Source organism: Cottoperca gobio, chromosome 10 (assembly GCF_900634415.1).
Source record: "Cottoperca gobio chromosome 10, fCotGob3.1, whole genome shotgun sequence".
Taxonomy (NCBI): Eukaryota; Metazoa; Chordata; class Actinopteri; order Perciformes; family Bovichtidae; genus Cottoperca; species Cottoperca gobio.
The window spans coordinates 15027252-15044975 of record NC_041364.1 but is presented as its reverse complement, the minus strand read 5'-3'; the positions used below and the strand labels follow the sequence as shown (position 1 = coordinate 15044975).

General features: G+C 37.4%; 2 protein-coding genes across 5 annotated transcripts in view; one reads left to right on the top strand and one right to left on the bottom strand.

Annotated features, from left to right (window-relative positions):
- Positions 1–894, bottom strand: part of gdf9 (growth differentiation factor 9) — a 2545-nt gene extending 1651 nt beyond the window's left edge. Inside the window, exons 1-2 of one of the 2 annotated variants that reach the window (XM_029441596.1) lie at positions 746–894; positions 4–302 (exon numbers count right to left, since the gene is read on the bottom strand). In XM_029441596.1, the coding sequence (XP_029297456.1) occupies positions 4–262 (259 nt within the window). In that variant the 5' untranslated portion in view covers positions 263–302; positions 746–894. Of the gene's footprint in view, positions 1–3; positions 491–745 lie in introns of those variants that run through there. The other variant, XM_029441595.1, reaches the window with a different exon arrangement.
- A 6715-nt stretch (positions 895–7609) lies between these two features.
- Positions 7610–17320, top strand: LOC115014519 (septin-8-A-like). Of its 3 annotated transcripts, none has more exons than XM_029441454.1 (10): positions 7610–7751; positions 9535–9649; positions 9800–9995; positions 10521–10707; positions 10790–10951; positions 11711–11807; positions 11942–12110; positions 13703–13835; positions 13933–14123; positions 15579–16237. In XM_029441454.1, exons 1-10 carry the CDS (start codon positions 7722–7724, stop codon positions 15580–15582), a joined length of 1284 nt encoding a protein of 427 aa, XP_029297314.1. In that variant the 5' UTR covers positions 7610–7721; the 3' UTR covers positions 15583–16237. The 3 variants fall into 3 exon arrangements, with proteins under 3 accessions (XP_029297314.1, XP_029297312.1, XP_029297313.1); XM_029441452.1 differs by lacking the exon at positions 15579–16237 and adding an exon at positions 16624–17320 and having other exon boundaries at positions 7611–7751; XM_029441453.1 differs by lacking the exon at positions 15579–16237 and adding an exon at positions 16624–17320 and having other exon boundaries at positions 7623–7736.
- Positions 17321–17724: the final 404 nt, after the last annotated feature.

The window sequence follows — 17724 nt, the reverse complement described above, 5'->3', positions numbered from 1 at the left end:
CACCTTTATTGCTTTGTGCAAGATATTCATCTTGTGGCTTGATCATTCGGACTGTGTTGTAGATGTTATTTCCTTCCAAACTCCGATGCAATCTGGAGGACTTCTTGTAAACCTCCGTCAGATATTTCATGTACCTGTGCTCGGGCTTCATCTTTTTCTTCAGTTCTGGGTTCCACCTCGACCCTCCGTGCTCTGATAGGGCTTTGAGCAGCGGGGAGAATATGCTGCCGTAAGGGTAGGTGAAGTCACCCAGTTTGTGCATCGCATTGGAGGAAGCCAGGGAAGATCTGACCAGCGGGTAGCTGCAAGTGACCAGCAGCATTAAGAAAACCATGCAAAAATAACGAAGGACAGCTGATATCAGCATTTGTTTTTCCATTATAATCAACAAATACTTAGAGAGACTCTCCTCTGAGAGCTCGACGTGAACAGGACCACACACGTGCTGTTGCTGATCAACATGCGCAGGTGTTGGCAATGAAGCCAATCACTCATATTACTTTCTCAGGTAAAGAGGCCTGTTTCACTCGTGATAACAGCAAGAGGCTAGTTTTAAACTATAACTGGTTAAGTTGCATTAAAACAAGCATTCATGATTCTCATCAGAAATGGGAACTATTTTAATCAACATTTTAATACTTAAAATGATACAAACGATTTCCGGCTATATTCGCAATAAAATAAAAAAGCAAAACCACAAAAAAACAAATAAGTGAAAGTAAATTTAAACAAATTGAAAACTTACATTTACAATCAATTTCTTCCTTTCTTAGACGCACAACAGTACACAATATTACGTGTCATGGCCTTCAAATAAAGGACATTTATGGCGACATATATTGCCGTTTTTTCCCCAGACATTTCCTTCCAACGTCCGGTGCTTATTTTCGAGTGTCTCAATTTAACTTTACACCGCTGAAGAAGAAACAGCGTTAGTTAAATCAAAGATGCTCTTTTAGTACTAAACGTGTAAAAGAAAAGTAACATTGGTGAGTTACTAATTGCTGGGAGTAATGTTAGCTAGTTGCTAATAATGTAACTCCAACGCTAATGAATAATACAATAAAACTGTTAGTGTCCTGACATATGACTAGTGTAGCCAGGTTATTGTCCTTATTATGGAGTTACTCAAGAAGCTAGATATGCTAATGCAAAATAAAGTTAGCTAATTAAAGAAATTGAAACCTGTAACTGCTAACAGTTAAGGGTGTGACTAGCTAGCCTTAACCAAAGCGGTTAACCAGTGTTGCCATGTGTAATATGTAATTCTCCAATTCATTTACGGTATTTGCTAACAGTTTGGGGGAAATTGACTTATGTATGGCTAATGGCATATTATTTGTCCTAGGGTAATGATCCAACCAGATTTGCAAGATTGGTTCACAAACAGGCAGCAATAACGTTATAGGTATCAATTGATAGAAAATACTCATCAATGTGTCAAGTTAACACTTGAAAAAATGACAAAATAAAGAATAGCCACTTTAAATCTGCTGACAACTAGAGGGCAGAAATTAAGATTTAAACAAATACACAGCATATCAAAGATTTGATAAATACTACTGTATCAATTTATGTGCTTTATTGCTACATTTTCTCTGGAATTTCTGCATTGGAGGCACACAATCAGGTGACCTTCAGGTGACCAGCTCACAGTGACTATTACATAGTGTGATGTTGAGCATGGTCTATATGAAGTATGTAACGGGGAGATTTATACATTTACATAGACAAGTGAAGGAGTGATTTCCAGCAGTAACAGCGATGCTAGAAATGTTTTTCACCTTGTGACTCTGTGTGTGTTATAATGGAAAAATGTGATCCTGGAGACACCTACTGTAGCGGGAATCTACCACAGAGGCGGTTTTGAGTAGTTTGCCAGATGTTTATATTTCTGTCTGTCACCAAGATAACGCCACAATCGTTCAAGATTCATCCACGAAACTACATATGTGTAGTTCAAACCAAAATTAAGGTAGAGTCAAAGATGGCCGTGATCCAGCAAGGGGGTCGAAAGGGCTGTTGTCCCCCCCCCCCCCCGACCCGATTTGACGTCACAAAACATTAAAGGTGTGTAGTTGAGATGGAAGTAAGGGTTAGGAGCCATTGGCCTCCCCTGCTTTACCCCCTTGGCCCTATTTGGCGTCGCAGCTGTTTTGATCCCATCGCAAAAACTATAGCATCAGCATTGTGGTTTCATGTGTCCTTTGAGCAGTTGTGCAATACTCTGCCAGACAGCACTTTGTAGAACAAATGTTATTGCCAAATGTACTGGAAGTTACTAATATACTAACTACTTGAGCTTGACTAAACATTGTTATTGTACACTGGAGGTTTTATTATATACAACTTTATATACAACTCATTAATATAGTTTCTCAACTTTCAGTGTACTCTTATTGTGATGGCATGTTATCGCTCGACGCAATTTTGGTGCACAAATAAATGATTTCAAGAAAATTATACTTTAAAACTAACAAAATATGTGATTTACTGTTTTATTGAATAGGGTTGTCTGTCTAAATGCACAGTGTTTGTTACAGTGAACATCAGTTAGAATATTTTATGTGATTTTATGTAGATTTATTTAATTTTATATCAGTTGGAAAAATACTCTAATATCATCATGACATTGACTCATGACTTTTTGTTTTGCAATTTCAGCACATATAAGACTAACCCTTTATTCTCATGATATTAGCAAGTCCTGCCCTCTACTGGCCTGAAATATGAAGGGTAAGTAAAGGGGCGCATTGCTGTTAATATCATCTAAGATAAACAAAAAAAAAGTAATGTGATTTACTTGAAGGTACTAACACAAAGTGAAGTAAATACCAAAAGGAGTCGGTCCGTTCAAAAAGTCAACCCCTTAAAAAAAACCCAAATCTTCAAATCAGCTAAAGCCTCATGTTGTGTGGTGGTAATAACTGTGATTGTCCCTCATGTTGTGGCCACTGATTAGACACAGATATCATATTTGCGTTTATTACAATGACTGTGCTGTACTACTTTGTTTTAAAACCACACCAGTAAAGTTCCATTTTCATGCACTCAACAAAAAGCTTTTTGTAGTGGTTGTCAGGAAAGCCTTGGGTAGCATTACCATTGATTTAATGTTGATTGATCTGAGGGGATGAACCATTTTGTTGTGCGTGTTTTTCCTGTTTAAAATCTTAACCCCACTCCCTGCAAGGCTCTAAATATAGAATGATGTTGTTTGTGCCATCCAACACTTTCATATTATGAAGGGTAACTGTAGCCTCGAGGGGCGACTGACTGGGCTTTAAACTTAGGTTGTAGCTGTGTCTCAGTTCCACACCATATACTAATATTGTACTACATTACAATACTTTTCCATTTTGTACTGACAGGAAATGATACAAGACCTGGACCATGCCGCAGTATTGTTGGACGGTCTTTGATGTTTGCACATTTTGTCTGAACCATAAAAAAAGGGACATAGGAAGCTTTTCTGTGGAAGATTTCCTTTTATGATACTTCAGTTTCCTTGCAAAGAAAAGTGGGATTTAACACATAATACAGTCTACTATGTTGAATAGTTGCTGTGAGTGCAGCTGCCCTTTACCGGGATCATTATTCAAGCCGCTTTTGTCCAGATAACAAGACAAAGGACATTGTTCTGGCACAGTTTTGCGTATGGCTTCATTGTCTGTGCTCCAACTCTTTTCATGTCATCTGGGATGGTTTCCTCTGGGTCAGTTAAGGACACATTGTACAAAAAACAGCAGATGACTGTTTTCAAGCAAATCTTATCTGGGAAAAGACCATTCATTCCTAATTGACCACATGACCATTACAAATGTTTTTGAAGAGGTTGTTAGTTTTCCACTTAGGGTTTATTTCTTAGACCTCACCCTACAAATTCATATGCAGCTTTGTTTTGCAGTAGAGAGAAATGTCAAAGCTGAAATCCTTTCTAATCAATACTAAAATGATTGATTACTATGTGGTCTTTGGGGCATGGCTTAGAATGTCCTATTTATGGATTTTTTTCTTGAACACATCAGTCCACAGAATAAAGCCCATGTTGTCCCACAAAGGGAGGCCTTTCTCACCCATTACAGCTCAAGTTCACAAAGAAATTGATAAAGAAGACATTCCACCGCCCAGTCTGCTTATCTGCTCTGCATAACTGGCCCCCACAAAGGTCCCCGTTGCTTTTACTGAAGTTGAGAGGTAGCTTTTCAAAATGTAAAAAAACCAAACAGTATGAAATGTTTTCTGTCTCTTTCTGAGCTTTGAAGGACTTTAATTTCGATGATCAGAATATCATATAGTGCACAAAAGTAATACACTTTATACATCAACACATGAGGTGTTTCACATCAGTGTTGACAGAACAGTTCCAGGATGTTCTGTTTTCATATATTCTTTCACTGATTGTTTGTGTGGTTAGTAAGAAAAAATCCAAATAACATATTCATTTGTAATACACGGAATTAAACACATGATAAAAAAGTTGATTCAATAATACATACAGCTTATAAATAGTACATCCAGTACAAGAGCTACAATAAGTAATGAGAGACTACACATTTGTAATTCAGTTATAGACTTTAAGTGATCTAAGGGATAAACAATGGTTTACGTTGTTTCATATTAACATAATATACAAACTAAAACAGTAAAATCTATTACAATTTTAAATTGTCCTTCTTCTGTGATCCATGTAATTCTCACCAGTCATGAGCAAACTTAGTTTTTGGTTTCTTCCCTATGTGAGGCTGGAACAGTTTACTAATTGTGTTGAAGCCTTTCGGGTGCTCTCTGTATTCTTCGTCTTCCATCTTCTCCATGTACTTGCTCTGCTGCAGTCCTCCCATAAGTGCTCTGACCTCAGCTGACACACCTTTGCCCAGGTAGTGTAAGGCCTTCTTTCCATCATTATCTCTTTCATTTACATTGGCTCCATAAGTTTGCACAAGCAGAAGCATTACTTCAGTGTGTCCGTGCATGGCTGCGATGTGTAAAGGTGTGTATCCTCCGTGTGCTTTGCTGTTAATGTTTACACAAGTGCCTTTTTTCTTGGAGATATCCACAAGCTTGTGTATCATCTCGCTGTTGCCGTCCTTAGGCAGCCCAGTGCAGTGCTGTGAAACCTGACATGAAGTCTTTCTTCTGTGCTAACCGTGTGTCCTGCAGCAGCAAACCATGGATGTGTCCCCACAGTCCAGCAGCACACTTAACCAACCACTCATGAGCTAATGGCTCCAAAGGCACAGACTCGGAGTACTTTGCATCTTCTCTCTTGCATTGGGGCCTCACCAGGGGGAAGCCTGGGGGTTGCAGGTCCTCGGTCTGTCTGTTATTCCAACACTGGGAGTCACTTAGTGCACCCTTCTTGCAAACTGGAAAGTCAGGATACAGAGCTGGCACTGATAGTGTAGAAATTTTGGGCACCGACGTTATTGGTTTGTGTGAGGTTTTATGCACTGGGGAATGTAATCCATCCTGTGCGGCTGGTGCAGAGTCTCTCGGAGGGGATTTTACCGCTATGACAGCGAACACAGCTCCAGATTTCCTCGCTCTGCTCGCCTGATCTCCGCAGATATTCAGGACTTTAACAGTGGTGCCGTCCGCACCACTAATGCTTCTTGATAACGGACTCTTTTCCTGCATACTCCCCTCATGCGTATGTTTGACATCACTATAATAGTGGCCATGTATGTTTGAGGGATAGCACATAGTATTGTTCTCAATGTCAGAATACATCCTCCTGGCTCCTCGATGAGGAGATGTGTAAGAAAAACTCGTATTTTGGCTCGAGAAACTGTCATCCTTCTGCGAGGCTGCATCATGCACCACCTCTTTAACAAAGTCCTGGTACCTTTTCTTTACGACCACAAACTTTACCTCGTCGATCTGTTTCACCACAGCGACGCTGTTCACCAACTTCTTGAAAAGATCCCTATTGTGCTGCTTTTCCGCGGGATCGCTGCCGTTGATTTGACTCCTGAAGTTGTTCAGCAGCTCCGAGTTCCTCACTTTGCCTCCGTGCTCCAGTAAGAAAGACAAAAGAGATTCTTGGGTCAAATCCATGTTTCTCCTGAAGCGGTACAAATGTGGAAATATAGAACAGATAGCTTAGATAAAGCCCGAGGGATAATCTCTTCGCTGTCCGTGCTGCCCTCCCTGCTGTCCTCCACCAACCTGCTGCTTCCGGCGCCTCGCCAAACAGATCCAGCCGTTGTTTTGTTACGTCTCTCCCGGTTAAACACTTAGTTTCTTTATTAGTAGATCAATATCAAAAATATATTATAATATATTTACCAGTTTGGTTAATCAAATGTTAGAGAACAACACTAAAGTAGAACTATATTTATATGTTTATCTGACAGCAACTTAAAAATAAACACTTATTTATTTTAATAATAACTTGTTATTTAATCAATATTGTGTCACATTATAAATTGATATTCTCCTACAATAAATATTTCCAAACAGTAATCCTAAATGTTGAATCCCTTGTGGCCGATGACATTGAATAAGAATCAGAATCAGCTTTATTGACTGTCAATGCACTTACACAGGAAAAACAGCTAAAAACAAACAACAAAGTTGGACAAAAGTAAACATTTAGCTATTATGTACATACAAGTAGGTGAAAGAAGATATAAAAAGTATATTTACTGTATATATAACCAATACAAACAATTAACATACAATGTCCATAAGTCAGTGTCTGTAAATTATAAACAATAATACAGTAGTGCAAATATGCTGGAATAAATATTTAATGATTAATGTTACAGGTTCCTTTATATAGCCAACATAAAATAAGGTCCTTAAATTGAACATTGAAAATATTTGAGATTTTTACATGCAAAAGCTCAATGTTACAGGACTTCACTTAGCCCTGCATTCATAATATACTTGTTGAAGCATATATGTAATGGCAACAAAATAGATGTATAAAAAATGTAAGTATTAACAATTCTCATCTAGCATAAGGGCCCCTGCCAGAGGGTTGCTATATTTTTAGATACCTAATACAATGCATTACTGTCTACCTGGTGTAGCTGGTAAAGTGAAGCTAATTTGAGAAACTATGTAATATTGGGTAGCTTCACATTTTATATGTTGATTATACATTTTGTATCTAAAATCTTGATCTTCAAAATGAACTACTAATTGTAAAATACATTTAGTCGAATATAAAGCACCCCCCCCTGCTGAAATGCATAAGGGAAGATATAAAAAGTAGTATTTAATTGAAATTACATTAAAGTACAAGTTACTTTCCACCACAGTCAGACTTTGTTGCTCGGAGACAGCTGGTGTCCAAGCCTGTAACTGCTGAATGAACTTGGACTCTAATGAAATGTGAAATTGCATTTTTTGTTCTTACACTTTCAAACGCCATAAAAGAAAAAACAAATCTGAACTGAAAATGAACACAAGCTGTTACAAAGTAATATTATTTCTGTAAGATAATACCTTTCGTTTTCCATTACAACATCTAAAGTCTGTCGAGGCACTTATCTGAATAATTCCTGAGTGATAAACAAACAAAAAGAGCAAAGGGAACTAAAAGAATAAAGCTTTAGACTTTATTAAGCTGTTGTAGTGTCGCCCTCCAGCACCGAGGGGGTGTTGCCTCCAAGTGGCCATATTGAAAGGAGTGTGAGTCGGTCCGTGTTCAATGTGGAGAGCAGTTCTGGCTGAAGACGGATAATTCCTGCACACAGCCACTTCTGACGATGGCGGCCAACGAGGTAGATGTTTTCGCAGTGAGTATGCTACTCTGCTGGCTGCTGCTGTCTGCGGGCTTGCAGTGACTCATGATTTGGTGTCGCCGGAGTAGAAATAGGAATTAAATTATAGCATTCAGGTGCATGCGAGAACAAGGTGACGTTAATGAGATGTGTGTAGAGAATGCAGCAGGGTCACTGCGGTGCGCAGAAAGCTTGTTATGTCTAATGCATCGGAATAAAAACGGATTTTCAGCTATGGTTGATTCGATAGAGACGATGCATCATCGCGACGTTTTGATGCGTGCAATCTGTAGAGACGTGCAAAAAAAAAAAAACGCACCTCAGCATCCAAACTGTCCAGCAAGAAAACCGCACGAAGCATGTGCATCAACACTTTTCTGTTTACCATGTCTACACTGTGACAGGTGTACATGGTGCTGAATTGACATGCGTTGAATGAAACGCAGAACAGCAGGCAGCATGAGACTAAGTTAAGAGGATAAACATAAGTAGCAGCTTCCTCAAGTGGTAGCTAGCTCCTAAAGATTGCTCAGCGAAAAATTAAATATGTATTTGCCGAACGTCATAGCTTACAGTGCGTGCCTGGTATTTAGTCCTCTGTTTACAGGTTGCATTGCACATGATGGGAGACTTTGTTAAGTTAAGGTAGTGTGTGAGTTTGTTTAAGTGTGAAGGGGAGTTATGGGTACCAGGGCAGCTTGGATATCCTCCCACCCTGTGAAACAACATCTAGATAAAGAGCTCTTTGTGTGTGTGTGCGGGTGAAGAGAGAGGGACAGAAACGGATGATTGTTGTATTGAGCACATCCTGATCCTCATGTTGAGCCTTTTGCAAGATGCCAGTATCCCAGGGTTGGGTATTGGAGGGCAAAATTCATGTATTCTGTACAGTATACGTACAGATTCAATACATGTATTTTCAGTGTTATATTAATAACAGTTTCATATTTTTATTAACTTGAATCAAGTCTCAGATTCCAAACACGAGTAGTGCTGTCAATTGTTAATCGATTAGTCGACAGAAAAGTAACCAGCATTTATTTTGATAATCAAGTAACTGTTTATCAAGCAAAGGGCCAATTTTTGGGATCACAGTTTCTCAAACTGTATGCTTTTTTCAGTTTTAATCATTGTAAATTAAATATCTCAATGTTGTTGAGTTGGTTGTGCAAAACATGTCAATTGTAGAGGAAACTTCTGGCTCTGAAAAAAATTATTTTTCATTTAATAGAGTACTTGATTAATCTATTAATTGAACAAAAATAATCGACGGACTAATCCATAATGAAAATATTTGTTAGTTTCAGTTCTAAATATAAGTATACTTATAATCGCTGTTACAAGGTATACTCTTATAGTTACTGCTGGCAGCATTAAACTTGGGCCTATACTAAAGCTTCATACACAGACACAAGACACACAATGTAAAGAATGACATCTGTGCTGCACAGCTCAAATGATTCTCTGAGCTTTTTGTTTACTTTCCATATTTGCCTGACTATAAAGAAGGATTCGGTTTGTGATATTGAGAAAGAACATTTTTATAGGTCGGACTATTCAGTGTGTTAAGTGGAAGAGGGAGATGACCTAATTTGCAAAGAATGCTTTTAAGCTTGAAAGCAGAATGTGGGAACGGGATCTGACAGAAGGACTTTTTTAACCATCAAAAGTGTTTGTTTGTTATGTCATTGCTTCCTTCAATATTTAATAATATAAAGTGAATATGATATAATATTTCTAAAATACAAGTCATGCACTCTGATATATACTTTGTCCTGCCTGTTTCCGCATACCTCAGCATGAAGAAAAGCGAAACCTGGAGCTCGGAGGTCATGTGGGGTTTGACAGTCTCCCAGATCAGCTGGTCAGTAAATCAGTTGCACAAGGATTCAGCTTCAACATCCTCTGCGTAGGTATGTGTCATCCCAGGAGGAGTGCATAATCCAGAGTTAGTGCTATGAACGTGACATGCATTCATTTTGAATTTGGAGCATCAATTCTTCACCAGTCTTTCCTTCAACTATATTCACCATGTGTCATTTTCTCTTGTTTTCTGTTCTAAGGTGAAACAGGGATAGGCAAGTCAACATTGATGAACACTCTTTTCAATACAACATTTGAAAATGAGGAAGCTAGCCACTATCAGAGTGACGTACAGCTACGCCCACAAACCTATGATCTGCAGGAGAGCAACGTGAACCTCAAGCTGACCATTGTGCACACTGTAGGGTTCGGAGACCAGATCAACAAAAGACAAAGGTACAGATTCTTGTAGATGTTTGTTTGACTTTTAGTGTTATCCAGATAGAAAAAAAAGATCAAAAGTATTCTGCACAAAGGAAGAAAAATATACAATGTTATTCAAATGTTATAGAGAACTTGCTACATACATTTGCAGTGCTGTTTTGATACTGATCTTTACAAATTCATAGAAACTTCACTCGGTTAGCTCAGCACCAGCTATTAATCACTTCCCCCTCTTGCTCTGGTATTGCAGCCAACACACTTACACAGTATGGGATAGAGGAAGAGATCTGGCATGTGAACTGGGAGGGAAAAAAGGGAATATGGGAACGACTGGTAGAACTAATGCAATCTCAATAGACATTATGGTGCTCCAACAGCAGGGAGTAAAAAAAGCATTCTTGGCTGCAAGACTGTAGTTGCAGAGTTAGTAACTAGGATACTAACATGTCTCTCAAACAAGAAACATTTAGTGGTCATATATGTAGGTATAAACTAATGTTGTTCATGTTTTATGTCTTGTGCTGTCTTTCTGCGCAGCTATAAACCCATTCTTGAGTACATTGATACCCAGTTTGAGAGGTATCTTGAGGAGGAGCTAAAAATAAAGCGCTCCTTGTTTAACTGCCATGACACAAGAATCCACATCTGCCTGTATTTCATCGCTCCCACCGGACACTCCCTAAAGTCTCTGGATCTCGTCACAATGAAGAAACTGGACAGCAAGGTGAACACAGACTCTTGCACTGTGTATTTCAGATGTTACTTGTTCCTCAGTCTGTCACTCATATTATGTTTTGTCCATGCAGGTGAACATCATCCCGGTTATTGCAAAGGCAGACACGGTATCCAAGAGCGAACTGGACAAATTAAAGATCAAGATAATGAGCGAGCTGGTCAGTAATGGAGTGCAGATTTATCAGTTCCCGACAGAGGATGAAGCTGTTGCAGAGATCAACACCTCCATGAATGTGAGTCCCAGTAACACACAGACATAATACAATGTGGTATGTATTGCACAAGATAATATGCATTCTCACTTTCTCGACCACTTTATTCTTAAGCCTTTAGGTATTGTAACACTTATTGGGGCATTGGGTCATTTTATTAGTCTGGTTCCAGACCTTTGAATTGCTGCCCACATCTCTGATTTTTCAGCAATTTAAAATAGAATACAAATACTGATAATATCTACTATATAACTTGTATAGGTGCTGTAGCCTAGTAGTAATGGGAGCTGAAAGAAGCGTAAACTAAAAGAAAACACCTATTAGTCTGGCTTTTATGTAGTGTTTTAAAATGTTGTTGTCTATTCTTTATTCTTTATTTTATTCTTTTTCTTTTTGTCACAATCTTACTGTTGGATCATTATGATTAATATTATTCAATTTCATTTATTAACATTTTACTTTTAACATCCTAAGTTTTGTCAGTTGCTTATAAAACCCTTTGAAGTGCATTTGACTTGAAAGGTAATTTAAAGATTGAATAGAATAATGAAGTGAAACTAAAATCAGTCCGATTATCGTGCAACCATTTTACGATTGATGTTGCAGAAAACGTAGAAAACGAAGTACAGAGAACTGAAGTAGCACAATATAAGCCACAATTTCAATCCATAGGATATTATATTTAGAAGCATGTCGTAATAGCACAATGAGATCCTGGATACGACAACAGTGGTATCAATTTGAACCATAGTGTAACAATATCAATACGATACGTTCCAGACTCATCTTCCCTTTGCTGTGGTTGGAAGTGTAGAAGACGTTAAAGTGGGAAATAAGATGGTGAAAGCCAGGCTGTATCCCTGGGGATCAGTACAGGGTGAGTCTGCTGAATTGATTTTCTAAGCATCATAAAGGTCAGTTGAGATACAAACATGATATCACAAATCTCTGTTTTTATTAGTGTTTAGGTTTTCAGTAAGTGCAAAATGACCAAGTTTCTTTTTGTTCCAGTGGAAAATGAAAACCATTGTGATTTTGTGAAGCTGAGGGAGATGCTACTGCGCGTGAACTTGGAGGATCTCCGAGAGCAAACACACGCTCGACACTATGAGCTCTACCGTCGCTGCAAGCTAGAAGAGATGGGCTTCAAGGACACAGACCCGGACAGCCAGTCGTTCAGGTGAAATTAAGGATAGCAGTGATGTAATGCATCTGGGCGACTCACTTCAGTGGAGCTGCCAAAAGAACCTGTTCTCTTGTGATGTTAAAACAGGGCTGAATGACTTCTAAACAGCACATTAACTTCTATGTTTAAATGATTTTAAATCTCCTTTTTACTAAACACTTGAAGCATAAAGGAAACATGTAAAGCTTTATATGTCTATTTAGACTAATTATTTAACTAATCAGTGGTGGAATGTAACCAAGTATGTTCACTCAAGTACTGTACTTAAGTACGTTCACTTAAGTACAATAGTAATTTAATTGTACTTTACTTGAGTATTTTCATTTTATGCAACTTTATACTTTTACTCCACTACATCTCAGAGGCAATATTGTACTTCTTACTTCACTACATTTGTCTAACTTCTTTAATTACTAGTCACTTTTCTTCATACCCCATGTCTTGGTGATTTTTAATTTGAATGTTTCTGATAAACTGAAGGATGAAGGGTTTTTCTGAGCAGTGGTAGTTAAAAGTAACACAACTTTAAACATCTACAGCAGTAAAATGCAAAATACACTAATAAATACAGCTGTAATATTAATACAAAAACATCATATGTTATTGTAAAACACTGACAGGGAACATGTTTCTGCAGACTGTCTACTTTTAGTTTTGATACTTTAAGTACATTTTGCTGATAATACTTACATACATAGATTTTAATGCAGGAGTATTTTCAGTGTGATATTAATACTTTTAGTAAAGGATCTGAAAACTTCTTCCACCACTACTAACAGTATAATTAATTGATGTATTTGATTATATTTTTCACTCATCGGAACCTTATAGTGCCTTCATAAATTCAACTTCAAGAGATTAGTCGCTCCTATTTCCCTAATATTGTAGAGTAACTCCAGTAACTCCACTTCCTGTGTTCATTAGTTGTTAAGCCTCAGATGATGTTCACGTTAGGTTGAACCAGCTATTTATAATTTTGTTTTTTGTAAAGTCCCTTTTAAGTTCTTAAACTAGTGATTCACTAAAAAAGGTTGCATCATTCAAACTGTCTGTGTGTCTTAGCTTAGTGATGACTTAAGTAATGTGTAAATCAGGAAACATCTTTAGTGCCGTCCAATCAAAACCAATCAACTATATAAACAGGAAGTCATCACAAACTATAAAATAACCTCCAGATATAATTATTTTTTGGGACCAACTGATTTATTAAACCCAATCGACAATCAGACTGTATTTTATTTAAAAATAAGAAATATAATATATGTGTTTCATATATTTTAGAGTGAGTGGAAAATATTGATTATACAAACTAATGACCTTATTTGGTAATTTAGTCTAATGTTATTGGCATAATGTTTTGTATTTGAGGTATATGTTTTGCTTCAGTTATGCCTGGCAGTTCCTATTTGTAAATACTTAGTAAATACTAAGTTCTATGTAAAAAGTCATTTTAATTTTGTGATGCCCACCTAGTACACTTTTATGTTATAACTAAGATACGTTTATAAACAGCTGCAGCAACCAGCTCCTGGATACTAATCCAGGCATTAGACTGATCTTAACAATCATTTAACTCTGATCTTCAGCCTTCAGGAGACATACGAAGCCAAGAGGAAGGAGTTCCTTGTGGATCTGCAGCGCAAAGAGGAAGAAATGAGACAGATGTTTGTAAACAAAGTGAAGGAGACAGAAGCAGAGCTGAAAGAAAAGGAAAAAGAGGTGAGGATTGACATGGTGATGACATAACTCATTCAAAATATACCATATTTGTTTTGTGTCTCATTGTGCCCTGTCCCGTCATCGTCATCATCTCTAGCTCCATGAGAGATTTGAGCAGCTGAAGCGGATGCACCAGGACGAAAAGAGGAATCTTGAGGAGAAAAGACGAGACCTGGAGGAGGAGATGAATGCCTTCAATAGAAGAAAGGTTGCAGCTGAGACACTGATGGGACAGGCACTCCAAGGTTGCTCACAACAACCATTCAAGAAGGACAAGGACAAGAAGAAGTAAGTATGCTTTTCTGTATGTATATGATTAAGTATTGCTGCTCGAGTGGTTACTTTCATACGCCATGGTTGTCAGAGCAAGCGGTAATGGTACTAAAAAGTAATAACCCTAATATCTTTCAGGCAGTTTAAGAATAATCGGTTAAATGTCGCGTATTTTCTAAGCCAGTCTGTGTAGAGTCGACCGGACAGAGTGGGGAGGCGTACAATGTGATTAATGAGATAGTGTTATTTTCCCAGAAGCCATGTTGGCTCAGAAACTGATACAGGGACAGATTCAGACTGACACTGTGTGCCCAGACATAGTGGGAAGGGTCACAGCTTGCATGACACTGCCTGATGCTTATGTCTCTGCGGGCTGACCTGCCAGACTGTATCTCAGGCAGGGGCACGTCTGTTTACATTCCACTGGTCTCACCGATGCTCACGCCATGTGCAACGCAGAGGACACTCAGACGTCCCACATAGAGCCGTTTTATTTTTGCAGGTGGAAACATTATTATGTCAGGGTCAGTTATATTCGTTCAAAATGTACACAGCTTGGAGCTCAAGATTAGCCTTGAAAATCAACAATCTCAAAGCTGACTTAATGATGTTGTACCAATGTTAGCAAAGGCATTAAACCAGGGTAATGCCACACATTTGATTTCAACAGGTTTATACTGTATGTTTGGCCTCTAAGATTCTGTAGCTGATGATCCTTCTGAATATGCGGTGTAACCCAGTTTTTAAAAAAGAGGTAAATACATTGTTGCATGTTTAAAAATGCAAAAACAGCTTCATACACTAAACATATTCACACAAAGATCTATAAAATAGTTAATTTTACCAGAAGAGTCCCATTGAGATTGAGATGAATCTCTTTTTCAAGGGAGACTTGGCCAAGACAGACAGCAGCATGAGCAAAAACACACACTGCACTAAAACGCACTTTAAAAGCATTTAACAAGATTAGAAATTGAGTTTCAAGTCATTCTGTGACAGATTTCATGCTGATGTGCACAAATGTGCTTTAGGTTTGTCATAAAGAGGAAGATGAGTAATGTTTGTTAAAAGCTAAAAGAATATTGATATTACATCTGGGTAAGTTAATGTATGTGTCTTGTTGAATTATTACTTTAAATTCTAGATTTGAGTGATCAGATTGAGAAACATCGCTACAAATGATTGTTAATTTGATTTCAGTGCACCTATAAATGTTGTCCCTAATATCATTTGGAAAATTTGATTTCCATGAATTTAAAAATGTCAAAAACAGGAGCTGTTGTGCCAGTCTGACTCTGAACATGGCCTTAATGTAGGTCTATGGAAAGAATGGATACTAAAAGAAGTTACAACCCCCAACCCTGTTGCATTCCCATTTCATTCATTCATCACTTTGATTTCTACCGTTCATCAAATACTTCTTTTTTTTGTTTGTTTCCATATTCTGTCTTATTTCTTTTCCCCTTTCAGTTGATTTATGGATCAAACATCCAGGGAAACCAGGAATGTGTCTGCCATCAGCATGGGAAAAAGAGACTGTCATATCTGACATTACTTACTGACACTGTATGTGTGGACAGTGTCACAGTGACTATGCACGTATATCAGCCTGAACAATGTGATGGCTCTAAGCCAATGTGTACTTATGGATCAAAAAGGTAGCTTTGCTTAGTGTATTTAATTTGTCCCTAATGCTGACTCCGCTAGACACACAATCCACGGACTGTTTTGATAACATGTAGCTTGTGTTGTTTTATGTCCTTGCCATGAATGTGTGTTCATGTCCTGTTGTAGAACAGGAGACTTTTACTAGCTAACTGAGTTGAACTGATGGCTGTGAGTTATGTTATGTATTAACATCGAGTAAAATGCATTTGTTTGTTTTTATATATGCAACAATTCACTAGTTAAATGGTCTCTAGTAGATTTTTTAATAATGTAATAATGTAATAATGTTTTTTAATTGCTGGTTGTTCGATGTAAGATCATTTAATTGTCTAACACCATTCTATGCAAAGTTATGAAAGTTAAGAAATTAATTGAATTAATTTACTGTGAATCTCGTAATGAGAAAATATGTTGCCATCATTTATATTCAAATAAATAATGTTAATGGAAACCCGAACAGAGCATCAGTTCATCTGTTGGTCATTCCCATTCTCCAAACTCTCTCAGTTCTCTGGGATGTCCCATCACATCAGTCATTTGTATGATTCAAAGCATTTCATATTGCACTCATTGTCGTCATGATGTACCAACACATGTTTTTACGATTTCTATTGGTTAACTGTTCATCTTTTAAAAGCATTACCCATTTATTTCAAGTTTCAGGTTTGATTTTTCCTTCCGTCACTGGCAGCAAACAGGACAAATAACAAAATGCTCATTAAACTTAATTATCGTTTGCACTAAATTTTAGTATTTCATATATTGTTGAGGTTTGTCTAATGACATTAATGAATATGTAGAATTGTTTGTTCAGATAAATGACATGGTTTTTCTTTCCTTTTCATAGCTTCTTTAGTCTTCCATCTGCGTGCTCCTTAACCTCAGGAAGGAATTTGAATTAGAAGACTTTCTACCACATCAAAAGATCACAGACTAACAATAAAGTGTGTTATTTTTTACAATTTTATAGAAATGCACTTAACCCTTGGAAGTGATTCAGCCTGAAGTCTTCCATGTCTACTAAACTGTTCTTTAATCTTCTAAGCAGCGCTCTGTAGCATGGTCTCAGCATTGCATGGCTCATAACCTTCATTCCTAAAAGTGTTAATGATCATTGCCAAAATCTCAGTTTTTGTATTGTATGTGCTACCTTCATTTATCTGCCGTGTTATGCTTGTAGTTTTTGACTGATGACAGTTTACACTGTGAAATATATATATTATAAAGTGACATATTGCTGTTAAATGTTATACGGATCATTATATTATGATTTATAAGCACTTTAAATCAGTCATAGTACAAGTACTATCTTTAATCATTTAAACAGTGCCCTGTCATGCTACCATGCCAGTCCTTATGTTGTGTGAAAAAGATCTAGTTGGAAATATGTCATAGTTAACTGCAAAAACTATATATACTGTTATTACATGAAAAAAGCCTGGATGCATATACATTCAGGATTAAATATCTTTAAATCAGTAGATCTATATGGTGGGTTTGCAGATTTGTATATCCTGATGTAATAAAGACATACTTTATTGAAATTGTGCCTTGTTCTCTCCATGATTGCACTTTTAGACAGAAAAGACAGGTTGTGGTAGGCTCATGGTCCCTCCAGACTGTTCCAGAAACCGGCCAGTAGGCGTCCATTGAAAGAGAGGAGACAAAATAGTGTAAAAACGCCTGGCCCATGAAAACAATCGATATATGAAATTTTAAGAAATCTTGTGCAATTTTCCAGAAATTACCTATAATGTAATTTAACATTTCCCAACGTTATTTCTGTTATCCCCCTCTCCTGTAATGTTGTGCATATTTTCTTGGCCACTATGTTAACGCAAGTAAATAATGTAAGTAGAGCTTCAATTGCTTTATTGTTGAAAGTAAGTAAGTGAATTTAGTGTAAAAGTGTAATATAATGTTATTCCCAAAATAATAAAGGTTCAAT